Below are 13,122 nucleotides of genomic sequence, written 5' to 3' on the forward strand. Positions count from 1 at the left end.
TTAAAGGTGAAAGTCGTAACTCCAGTTCGGTGGGTCGTACGAAGCTGAGATTTGGCCACCATGTAAAGTCATGAGGACATGGCAAATTTCAGCCGTCTCGGACCCACCGAACGGATTATATTTAGGTATAAAGATTCTGAAATATATAATGTATATTCATGCCTACAGTAAAGCCCGCGAAAGTTACTGGCCCATGAGGTATGTTAATGGCCAGGGGGTGACAGTGTATCTACAGGGAATACTGTGATCAGAGGCTCCCCCACCCTGATTAAGTATTCTAGGGCGGGGAAGAGCAGGACTTGGGTACTTGTAATAAGTGCCATACTTCACACCTCTGGACAGAGTTTCCCGGCCCAGATACCTAAAAGGCAGACTTTGAGTCGCCAGCTTGTTAGTGTGGGGTGCTGAAAATGGGCCTCTGGCCAAAGTGATGTGCGCATGTGCCAACCACCTGGGGGCAGGTACCTTTCTGCTTCCCACGTTAGCTGGAAAAAGGTAATTGGGTCCAGGTAATTGTCATCCAATGAATATAACAGAAGAAAGTGACAGAAGTCACAACAGTCCCCTATTAGTTGCACTCAAGGCAAAGTCAAGGTAAATACCATAAAGATATTAATATCCACATTATGGACTGAAAGTCCCAGATGAATTCAAACAAATACTTAAGGATACAATATCCACTGAAAGACTGCTATGTCTGAAATAATAACATATAATCCAATTAAAATGACCATATCCACAGTAAATGTCTTATAGCCTAGAGTGTCAGTGTCATTGGATGAAGCACTGAGCTCTGTCTGTGTTTCATGTTCTGTCTCTGGTTTTAAATATATATTGCCATGCTCAGTAGCTCTCCTCTTTGACACTTATACGCCTATATATACGTTGTGGTTATTTTGGGGTTTCAATATGAACTTATAGGGGTCCTGTATGTTTTGCAATTCTTGTTCAGCTGGTCCTAGCTGATTTGGAGGGTGGCTACTCCTTCCCTAGTTTGAAGCTCACCCCTTCCCACTTTTAAATGGTTAAAGCTCACTCCATTTCACCTTCCACACTCATGGGAACTTGCATGCAGTTCGATTGTGACAAATCTAATACAGAGTGCTTTTCCTTGTATTATACAGGTTAATAAGAGCTTCAATCAGACTTAGAACTATGCAACTAATTTTGACAGATTTATTATAAACCATTCTTCCTGGTAATTTACAGGTTATTAAGAATCTATTTTAGTGTTAGGACCCTTGAGACGTGGTCTGCCTTGGAGGGGCTCAGGGGCTTACAACACTTTGCCAAAGAGTTAAACTAAAAGACCATGTTATTCAATATATATATATATATATATATATATATATATATATATATATATATATATATATATATATATATATAGGCACTGTACTATGTATTTGTGTCATTGGATGTCGCACTGAGCTCTGTCTGTGTTTCATGTTATGTCTCTGGTTTTAAATATATATTGCCATGCTCAGTAGCACTCCTCTTTGACACTTATACGCATATATATATATATATATATATATATATATATATATATATATGCGTAGAAGTTACGCATATATATATATATATGCGTAGAAGTGTCAAATATATATATATGTCATATATATGTTGTGGTTATTTTGGGGGTTCAATATGAGCTTATAGGGGTCATGTATGTTTTGCATACTGTGGATATTAATATCTTCATGGTATTTACCTTGATTTTGCCTTGAGTGCAACTAATAGGGGACTGTTGTGACTTCTGTCACTTTCTTCTGTTACTGTATATTCATAGTTTTTTCCCCCGTGCACCAAGCTTACTTTATATTATTTGATATTATGGTTTGAGCGGCATCCCATCATCCTATCTTTAATTGTCATCCAATACCTGAGTCCCAATGTTAGGGATAGAGCCCAAATCACATATAAACGATTGCAATCTCTATGCCCATTGTCTTTCGTGTCTTCATTCTTATACCTGATGCCTGATGAACTGCTAACCTGAATCCTGGGTTATTTCATTGTCCCCTTCCCAAGTAAGTGTATATATTCCGTTTGTTATTTGTCCAACATTGTGTGTCCACCTGTCTTTAAAGGCAGAGCTTTCCAAATTGTGTGTCGCGACACGTTAGTGTGTCAGCTGCAGTATGTAGGTGTGTCACCCACTCTCTCTCTCTCCCTCTCAGTCATCCACCCTCTCTCCCTCACCCACCCTCTCTCCCTCTCTGTCACCCACCCTCTCTCTCTCTCTGTCACCCACCCTCTCTCTCTCTGTCACCCACCCTCTCTCTTTCTGTCACCCACCCTCTCTCTCACGCTCTTTCTCTCTCCTCTCCATGCGTTTCAAAAATGCATCCAAACATAGGTAAAAAAGCGTTCAAAATTATTCTGCAGTTTTCTACTACAGTACATACATTTGTGAAGTATCCTTTTCAACAATGACAAACTTAAAGACACTGAAATGTGGAAGCTTAAAAATGCTTGATGACGAAATGTGAGTGTCTTTATCTAATATTCCAACAAATAGTGGAATAATTGCTAGTAAAACTGAATTACTGTGTCGCAAAATGATGCATGTCTATAAAGTGTGTCACCAACATGAAAAGTTTGGAAAGCTCTGTTTTAAGGAATAAAATCTCTTTATTATATCACAGTCGTATTCAATTCAACCCAGATGATTTGGTGTATATTATAACCCTGTGGCTACTGTGACACAGGGCCAAAAATCTCTCAGTCTCCATTGAATCCTCTGGGGCTCCAATGGCGACCTATGGGACAGTACCAGCAAATGGTGGGTGAAAAGGCAGGAAGGGGAACAAAGGGCTATAAACATTCAAACACAGTTAACGCTTTCCCTCCCGTCCTGATCCCAGTGTATGTCCTTGGTGTATACACTGTAGGGGCAGAAACACATGTAACCAGTGAAATACATTACAACCAAAGGGAAATACATATTGTACTGAGGCAGGGGAATATAGACACAATTAACCATTATTATAGTTAACCCCTCCCCTCCCACACAATGGTAGGGGTGGCCAGCTGGGGGGTAACCCCTTTATTACTGGGCTAGCCACCCCCCCTCGTGACAGTGTGACCCCTTTATTACAAGCCTGGCGGCTGCTCTCATGACACACCCCGCTCCTGTGGGGACTGCTCAATGCAGGGACGGTGTCAGATGCCTATCCCATGCCCCGCAGGAGTGAGCTTGCGGGGGCTAGGTATCTGACTATCAGGGATCTAAGTACAGTATACTGGCAGATCCCCCTGACGCAAGAGGCTTGGGAGAAGTCAGCCTTCATCACCCCGAGTGGCCTCTGTGAAGTTGTAAGGATGCCACTCTGGATGAGGAATGTTGGGCTACATTCCAATGCCTGATCAGTAGGTTTCGGGAGGGAGTGCAGAAGTGTCTAGGGGCATACCTAAAGGAGATAGCTGGGTATAGTCAGACAAGGGATTTGCAGCTAGTGCAGGTAGCAGGAGGGCTAGCTAGAATAAGGGAAGCAGGGCTTACTGTGAAACCCACGAAGTGCTAAGTAGGGCTGGCTGAGGCATTGTACCTAGGGCACCGGGTGGGTGGAGGGCATCTGACTTGTCTGGGCCCTGCTGGCTACTGCAGAAAGTTTATTTCACAGCCCAGTCCTGTGACTGAAACCCTGACTGACTGGACCGGGAAGCTACTCTCAGTACTGGTTGTCTGGTCTCCCACCTGCAAAGTTGCTTGTCAGGCATTGTTGACCACACTGAACTGTGCTCTAATCCCCCACAGCACCCGATTTCTCTAAAAAGTCTGGGGTGTAGACAGATACCTCGGAATATGGCATCAGGACTGTTTTCAGCCCAGTAGGGGAGGAGAGCAGTGGGCACTGTAGTGCCACCGGACTATTTCACAAGGAGCGTGCTGTTGCACAGCTAACCTCAAGAGCTATGCGCCCATCAAACCGCCGGAGGTGGTGTGCCAGCACCTACGCTTTGAGGTGGGGAGGTGTGACGGTGAAGGGGTACCCAGGCCATAAATAAAGGTATTATGCCCGGTTGGGTGCCCCTGAGCCATATTGGGGAATTGTGACTGTCAGCTCTTCAACCCAATTGTGGTATATAACTGCTTGTGTAATAAAGATGTATGTGGTTTTCCTGTTCCAGAAGTGCCAACCAGCGGGGATGCGCCAGGCATGAGCGACAGGGATGATTTTACGGGAAAATTTTGTCTGGGTTTGTTTAGGTTGAAGGGGGCCCATGTTGCGGGTTACCCGAAACATGCACTCAGTAATCCCCCCAGATTCCTGAAGACATGAACACAGACCACCGGATAAAAGCCCCCCTAGAATGCAGTTTGCAGCTCACCGTCAAATCCCCCTGCTTCAGCACAAACCAGAGAAGTACGACCGGGAAGGGAACTGGGTTACATTCCAGGTCCCGGATATGCCTGAATCCCAGGACCGAGTGAGGGGTTCCGTAACTCTCTCATCAGGGATAAGGTGGAGAGAGTTGTAGGGGTTACATTTTAAGTTAAAGCGTAGAGTGTCAGCTCTGCAGCCAACTGCTGGCTGCAGTCCTGTGAATGTGTATAAACTGTCTATATGCGCCAGGCTAGGAATAAGAGGGCTATATCACCATATTAAGGGTTAATGAATACCCACAACCTACATGGGGCATAAGGGGTTAATGTATATCCCCACACTCTACACAGGGTATTCACTAGGATAAAGGGACACTGCCCAAGTAATGCAGAGGTACCTTGAATCCAGTATAGGGGTTCAGGGGGTTACTCCAGCTCAGGATAAAGCTGAGAGTTTATTGGTGTGTAAGGAAAATGGTTAAGTCAGGTTAGAATAAAACTGCGTAAGTTAGGTTTTTGAAGTAATGTCAGAGGAAGTCATTTAGTATGGATAAACAATCCATTTGCATAGGAATCAGAGGGAGCTTCAAAGGGGCAGCAGACATATTTGGTATTCACAAGTACAATGAGTCATAACTTATTTGGCCTGACAGGTGGCTAGGTGTCAGGGGACAGGGAGACGTTAGGTCTCCAGGGAAGTAGGCTTGGCAAGGTATGCTAAGCAGCTGAAGTGCAAAGTTTGCACGTGCTCTCATCATACCATGAAGCTCAGTGCCAGGCTACGAAGAACCTGGCAGAACTCTGCTATAGGTGGGATGATTTGTTCCAACGCAAAAGATTGGCTGCACATGATACAGATAGACTTTGGGTGTTTTTAAAAAGTCCGGCGCAGCTAGTCAGGAGTTAGTCCCATCTAAGAGTTCCATCTTGGGAGAAGTTCCATCGGATTCATCTAAGCTTCAGCGGGCGGTACAGAGACTATTTCATCGCAACTAAAGATTTGTATCCAGCTTCCAGTATTCGTAAGGACAAAGGATTTGCCAACTAATCCTGCATTGGTTGAACGGAAATATTACCTTCGGCGGAGTAAGAGTGGTTGCAGGCCGTGACACTAGCCAAGGACTGTTACACGGCTCTTTTTGCGCATCACCCCGCGTTTGGGAATTGATGCCTAGAGACTTGATTTCTGTGGATTTCGTTCCGTGGACATTTTATTTGGTTTTGCCTATCGTAGTAAGAGTTTATTTGTGTTATTTTGTAAATTAAGTTGTGTGTGTTCCTTGTGTGAATAAATTACAATTTATTTTATCTCATGTTTGTTGAATCAAAGGATCCAGATAGTAAGGTGTTAAAAAGCTTGGTCTCCCGTGATACTATCCATTACTCCTCTTACATTTCTTTGTGTGTACCCTTATTTTCATACATTTCAATGTCATTTTTTAAACCGTTGCAATTATGTCAATCTGTTTTCAAGCGACTGCAAACCAGAGTAAATGTTTACATAATATGTAACATACCCAACCAATAACAGTTTAGATTAGACACTATGAAAATGTTTTAGCAGTTAAATCTGAAATCTTACTGGCTGAGATGTTGGCCCATTTCTTGCAAAGCCTGTTCCTGTTCACCACAGAGTTCCTGCACTTGTTTCTTCTCAAACTGCAACTTCTCAAAATCCTATGACAGTGATAATAAAGAAAAAGCATTAATCTTAATGTTTCCTGTAATACTTGTATCCAAATCACTGTTTTTGCATTAGCTACTCCCTTTCATTCATTCATTCATTCATTCATTCATACATATAAATATATGTTTATGCATAATATCAGCCTCATTTAAAACCAGAGACAGAACCTGAAACACAGACAGAGCCCAGTGCTACATCCAATGACACAAATACACGGTACAGTATATATATATATATATATATATATATATATATATATATATATATATATATATATATATATATATATATATATCTTTTGAATAAAATGGTCTTTTAGTTTAACTCTTTGGCCAAAGTGTTGTAAGCCCTTGAGCCCCTCCAAGGCAGACCTCGTCTCAAGGGTCCTAATACTGATATAAATTCTTAATAACCTGTACATTACCAGGAAGAATGATTTATAATGTTCCATGTCTCTGGTATTAAATATATATTGCCATGCTCAGTAGCACTCCTCTTTGACTCTTATACGCATATATATATGTTGTGGTTATTTTGGGGGTTCAATATGAGCTTATAGGGGTCCTGTATGTTTTGCAATTCTTGTTCAGCTGGTCCTAGCTGATTTGGAGGGTGGCTCCTCCTTCCCTAGTTTGAAGCTCGAACCCTCCCACTTTTAAATGGTTAAAGCTCACTCCATTTCACCTTCCACACTCATGGGAACTTGCATGCAGTTTGATTGCAACAAATCTAATACAGAGTGCTTCTCCTGGTATTATACAGGTTAATAAGAGCTTCAATCAGACTTAGAACTATGCAACTAATCTTGACAGATTTATTATAAATCATTCTTACTGGTAATGTACAGGTTATTAAGAATTTATATTAGTATTAGGACCCTTGAGACGTGGTCTGCCTTGGAGGGGCTCAAAGGCTTACAACACTTTGGCCAAAGAGTTAAACTAAAAGACCATTTTATTCAAAAGATATCTATATATATATATATATATAGATATATATATGTAGGCACTGTACTATGTATTTGTGTCATTGGATATAGCACTGGGCTCTGTCTGTGTTTTATGCTCTGTCTCTGGTTTTAAATATATATTGTAAAGAGGGGTTAGGCTGCACTCCACAAAATAGATAAATTAGACATACAGTTTACCGGTTCTGCTGGTTCAAGGAAGTACCTGCCAGGCAATTTCCAAAGTGTACTCAGGAAAGAAGGATCCAGCGCTCCACGGTTTTCTAAATAAAGTAAATTTATTGTGCCACACAACGTTTCGACCAATAGGTCTTTCTCAAGTGACTACGCATACACCAAATGAGGATATACCCAGTATATATATCCTCAACCATAAACAAAACAATAGGTGAAAACAAGTAAAAAATCACCCCAGCCGTCCCCAATCCGTCTCCCCTGATCAGTCCTGTCATCATTCTGTGCCACAACAGTTCGTGAGAGTCTTCTTCTGGTTTCTTGGTCTTCTTCCGGTTTTTGCGTTCCAATGACGTCATCCTCTCTTCTGCGCATGCGCCGTCAGTGCTTGCGTTCCAGCGTCATCTTGTTCTATATGCCGGCCCGGTCTGACGTCTGCCACCGCATCTGGATTGGTTCTCCTGTCCTCGCGATACTTCGGGGGCTGCTCACACATCGTGAGTTGTAGGCCTTCCCTCTCTCTGCGTCGCCGGTTAGGTTATCCTCCTGCGTCCTCCGTCGCCATGGTTTCTTTGTCGTCATTCTGGTCTTCAGCTCTCCTCCTGTGTATGTTGGCTATTCATCCATGTCTCTCAGTGTGCAATATAAGTCCTTGATATGCATAGAAAAAGTTTTTTTATGTGTGATCAGGGGTGACATTCAATAATGTGAACTAGTGTAAAAAAGTAGTAAGTGCAAAAAAAACCATGTGTTAAAAACTTTGGAATGCTTGTCAGTCTGTTCTGAAGCTTACTCACATATAAGGCAATAACACCAACAGCAGCCATGCAACCTGAAAACATTTCCATCTCCTATTAAGAAAACAGTTGAATGATATGTAATCGTTTAACCCTTTAGGGTGAACGGTATCTAAAGTGTATGTCCAGTATGTCTCTCGTTGTAATAAAAGTGTATTAATATCAATGCCTGTTGCTTTTCTTTTTACATGCTCTATGCCCATTAAACGAAGGGATGAGACTGGATGTTTGTGGTCTGTACAGTGGTCAATAAAAACAGTATTTTCTGATTTATTGTTGATCCTGCTTTTATGTTCAATAAATCTAGTCTTTAGACTCCTGTTTGTTTTACCCACATATAAAAGACCACAGGGGCATTTAATGATATATACAACTTGTGTGGTAGTGCAGGTAATGCGTTTGTTAATTTTAAATTTTGCACCACTTCTTGGGTGACAAAATACATCACCTGTCATTAAACTATTGCATACCGAACAATTAAAACACTTATAGCAGCCTGGTTTTGGATCACTAAGGAAGTGTGAACCCACATAATGTTCCTTTTTATCTGCTTTTACCAGAATATCCTTGATGTTTTCTCCTCTTTGATAGGCAAATCTAGGTGTTTCCTTACAAATTTGGCCTAATGTAAGATCTGTTTGAAGAATCTTCCAATGTTTTTGTATGGTTTGTTTAACAAATCTACTTGCAGTGGTATATTTGCTGACAAAGGTCATTTTTTCTTCACTATTCACTGGTCTATTCCTTGTTTTTATTTCTTTTATGGTTCTAGCTAAGTGCAGAGGCCTGTCAACAATTTTCCCCGCCCTTATTTTTTGTGAATAGGGTAACATTCTCTTTAGGGAGTCTGGAACCATGTAATGTGGAATTTCTATCTGTAGGTTTCCTGAATAGATCTGTATGCAACTCATGCCCATCATATGTGATCAATACATCTAGGTATGATATCTGTGACTTACTCCAATTTTTAGTAAATTTAACTGGCGTAGGTAATTCTTTCCTGAGTACACTTTGGAAATTGCTTGGCAGGTACTTCCTTGAACCAGCAGCACCGGTAAACTGTATGTCTAATTTATCTATTTTGTGGAGTGCAGCCTAACCCCTCTTTACATTGCTATTAATTTCCTGTCTTTTGGCTGGTACCCTTTAAAATCCTTTGGGATTGATTTATGTGATACTTTACAGATTTGTCTCTGTGTATCACCGCATTTATTATCTGTGAAAAATTTAGTCTGGAGACGTTGAATTTCTCCCAGCACATTCCAGTTTTTCCTTAGTGTTAGACTGGTTCAAGTGTAAGGCTCTACTTTATGGAAGGGCGTGCCAATCTGTCTTTGAGACTTACAAATAAAGCTGAAACAAAAACTTTCAATGAGGAGGAGATCAGTAACATTTTATTTAAATCTACTCCTGAGGAGGCGTTTGGTCCTGACAGACCAGCCGATTACATCCAAGACTTAGAAAGACTTAAAAAGAAAGAAATAGAATATTACTCCCATGGAACCCCTTTAAGTGAATATTACAAACAAAGACTCATCCCATTCAGGATCCGAAACCGTCTCACCATTGGTATAGATAGCCAGATATTCTGTGAGAACTGGTGCAAAATATTGAACAAAGCCTCCTTGGATTTAATGGTATTAGTTATAAAGGAAGTAGGGAAGCAATTATCCAATACCAGACATGAGATTTTAAAACTTGAGGTCACCATAGAACACACACATCAGAGTGACATTACTCTCAAGCTCTTGGATGAACTCAAAACTAAGCTACAAAAATTTAAGGAGGATTTAGTCCACTTTAAAAAACAGAAGTTTAAAAAGGTAGTAGGAGACTACAAAGAAAATAGTGTGTACTTATGGACTAAGCAAGATAAACGCACCAGATTCACAAATAAAGGAAAGGCTAAAAACACTCAAAAAAGAGGAGAAAATCTTTCCAGTGACCCAGAGGCCAGCTCATCAGCTGATGAGATACGGGGACAGACACCAGGAACCTCCAGCTCTTCTTTTTTAGGAGGAGGAAGAGGGACGACGGCAAAAGAAAAAAGACAAGGAGGGGGAGGACACAAACCCGCGGACACCGCCCGTCTTGAGACCCCGGCAATAAGTAGTGTGCATAGTCTTGTTATTAATCTTTCTGATTACTCACTGTCCAAAACAGAATTAGAAGTTCTGTCTAGAGGTCCTTCTTTTGTACCCACTACTACAGCTAATAGATTTGACTTAGAGGTGGAACTTTTTAAGATGGAAAGAAAATTAAACCTAAAATCTTTTTTTCCTCAACAGGGTACCGGTCGTGCAACAACAGCAGCCACCAACAGCCACTCAAAGTTTGACCAAAAAAGAAACGGTATGTAAACTAAAGTCTAGTTTTGTACCTCCTGTAAGAATTCAGCAGTACAAGCATACATGAATTTGGTAAAACACGATGTGAATACATATTTTAGAAAGAAACATCGTACACATTACAATCTTGACATTGGTCAAAAAAAGTGTTTGAAACAATTGGCTGATAATCCTAAAATAATCTTAAAAAGAGCAGACAAGGGAGGGGCACTAGTTCTTCAGAACTATGAACAATACAGGACAGAAGCCTATAGACAATTAGCAGATACTAACTGTTATGTAAAATTAACACATGATCCAACAAACTCATATCAAGAAGAAATAGAACAAATTTTACAATTGGGTTTGGGGAATACATGGCTTACTGAAAAGGAGAAAGAATTCTTAACAATGGAGCACCCACGCCGCCCGGTTTTATATCTATTACCAAAGATACATAAGAGTCTACACCAAGCATGTCAAACTCAAAGGCTAACACGGGCCAAATAAACAAGGTTTAAGTTTATGTGGGCCGCAAAAAAACAAAAACTTAAATTTTCATAGAAACGTAGGTTTATTTTGAAAAGTACAGTGTGTGTGTGTGTGTGTTGACCTTACTAACCGAACCAAAAAAAAAAAAGCCAGACGTGAATGACTTCTGAACCCATTAACCAGTGTCAGGATGCCCCCTCTTAACAATTTCCAAAGCAGCAATCCCGCCTGGGATCTTACCTGATCCACAGTCCCTCAAGGTACTATACTGGAGGGGAGGTGTTCCCTACCTGTCTTCCGATGTCTCCTGTGTGAAACTTGAGAGTCAGATCTGGAAGAAAGCAGAATAGGTTATTTCGGTGTAGGTATAGTGCAGTTAAGATAAAACAGAGAGAGTGGGCGAGGGTGACAGACAGAGAGATGGTGGGAGAGAGAGAGAGGGTGGGAGAGACAGGGTGGAAGAGAGAGAGAGGGTGAAGAGAGAGAGAGGATGGGAGAGAGAGAGAGGGTGGAAGAGAGAGAGAGAGGATGGGAGAGGGTGGGAGAGAGAGAGAGAGGGGGTGGGAGAGAGAGGGTGGAAGAGAGAGAGAGGGTGGGAGAGGGTGGGAGAGGGTGGAGAGGGAGAGAGAGGGTGGGAGAGAGGGAGAGGGTGGGAGAGGGAGAGAGAGGGTGGGAGAGGGAGAGGGTGGGAGAGAGAGAGAGGGTGGGAGAGAGAAGGTGAGAGAGGGTGGAAGAGAGAGAGAGGATGGGAGAGAGAGGGTGGGAGAGGGTGAGAGAGGGTGGAAGAGAGAGAGGATGGGAGAGGGTGGAAGAGAGAGAGAGGATGGGAGAGAGAGGGTGGAAGAGAGAGAGCGGATGGGAGAGAGGGTGGGAGAGAGAGAGGATGGGAGAGAGAGGGTGGGAGAGAGAGGGTGGGAGAGGGTGAGAGGGTGGGAGAGGGTGAGAGGATGGGAGAGGGTGGGAGAGAGAGGGTGGGAGAGAGAGGTTGGGTTGAGAGAGAGGGTGGGAGGGAGAGAGAGGCTGGGAGAGAGAGATAGAGGGTGGGAGAGAGAGAGAGAGGGTGTGAGAGAGAGGATGAGAGAGGGTGGGAGAGAGAGAGAATGGGAGAGAGAGGATGGGAGAGAGAGAGAGGGTGGGAGAGAGAGAGAGGGTGGGAGAGAGAGAGAGGGTGGGAGGAAGAGAGAGGGTGGGAGAGAGAGAGAGGGTGGGAGAGAGAGGGTGGAAGAGAGAGAGAGAATGGGAGAGAGAGGGTGGGAGAGAGAGGGTGGGAGAGGAGGGAGAGAGAGGGTGGGAGAGGGAGGGAGAGAGAGGGTGGGAGAGGGAGAGAGAGGGTGGGAGAGAGAGAGAGGGTGGGAGAGGGAGAGGGTGGGAGAGAGAGAGAGGGTGGGAGAGAGAAGGTGAGAGAGGGTGGAAGCGAGAGAGGATGGGAGGGTGGAAGAGAGAGAGAGGATGGGAGAGAGAGAGGGTGGAAGAGAGAGAGCGGATGGGAGAGAGGGTGGGAGAGAGAGAGGGTGGGAGAGAGAGAGGGTGGGAGAGAGAGGGTGGGAGAGAGAGGGTGGGAGAGGGTGAGAGGGTGGGAGAGGGTGGGAGAGAGAGGGTGGGAGAGAGAGGTTGGGTTGAGAGAGAGGGTGGGAGGGAGAGAGAGGCTGGGAGAGAGAGATAGAGGGTGGGAGAGAGAGATAGAGGGTGGGAGAGAGAGAGAGAGAGAGAGGGTGGGAGAGAGAGGGTGTGAGAGAGAGGGTGAGAGAGGGTTGAAGAGAGAGAGAATGGGAGAGAGCAGGATGGGAGAGAGAGAGGGTGGGAGAGAGAGGGTGGGAGAGAGAGAGAGGGTGGGAGAGAGAGAGGGTGGGAGGGAGAGAGAGGGTGGGAGAGAGAGAGGGTGGGAGAGAGAGGGTGGAAGAGAGAGGGAGAGAGAGGGTGGGAGAGGGAGAGTGAGGGTGGGAGAGAGGGTGGGAGAGAGTGGGAGAGGGAGAGAGAGGGTGGAGAGAGAGGGTGGGAGAGAGTGGGAGAGGGAGAGAGAGGGTGAGAGGGTGTGAGAGAGAGAGGGTGGGAGAGAGAGGGTGGGAGAGAGAGAGAGAGTGGGTGGGGAGATAGAGAGGGTGGTTGCCTGACTCACCGGGCCCGTTGGCGGCCCTGTCCCTCATTCTCTCTCTACTTCCCCCCCATTTTCTCTCACCCTCTCCCATTGTCTCTCCCTATTCTCTCTCCCTTCCCTCCCAACCCCCATTCGCTCAATCCCCTCTTCTCTCTCTCCCCACCCATCTCCCTCTCCCCCCCTCCATTCTCTCCCCCCGCCCCATTCTCTCCCCCCCCATTCTCTCTCTGACCTGCACAGACGCACACAC

The 13,122-nt window shown here is 44.0% G+C and overlaps 1 protein-coding gene across 1 annotated transcript in view; it reads right to left on the bottom strand.

Moving 5' to 3' along the window:
• Positions 1-13,122, bottom strand: part of LOC142495763 (RUN and FYVE domain-containing protein 1-like) — a 597,647-nt gene that overhangs the window by 273,022 nt on the left and 311,503 nt on the right. The window contains 1 exon segment of the mRNA XM_075601692.1: positions 5,916-6,010. Within this exon segment, the coding sequence (XP_075457807.1) occupies positions 5,916-6,010 (95 nt within the window).

This window comes from Ascaphus truei, chromosome 5 (genome assembly GCF_040206685.1).
Source record: "Ascaphus truei isolate aAscTru1 chromosome 5, aAscTru1.hap1, whole genome shotgun sequence".
Taxonomy (NCBI): domain Eukaryota; kingdom Metazoa; phylum Chordata; class Amphibia; order Anura; family Ascaphidae; genus Ascaphus; species Ascaphus truei.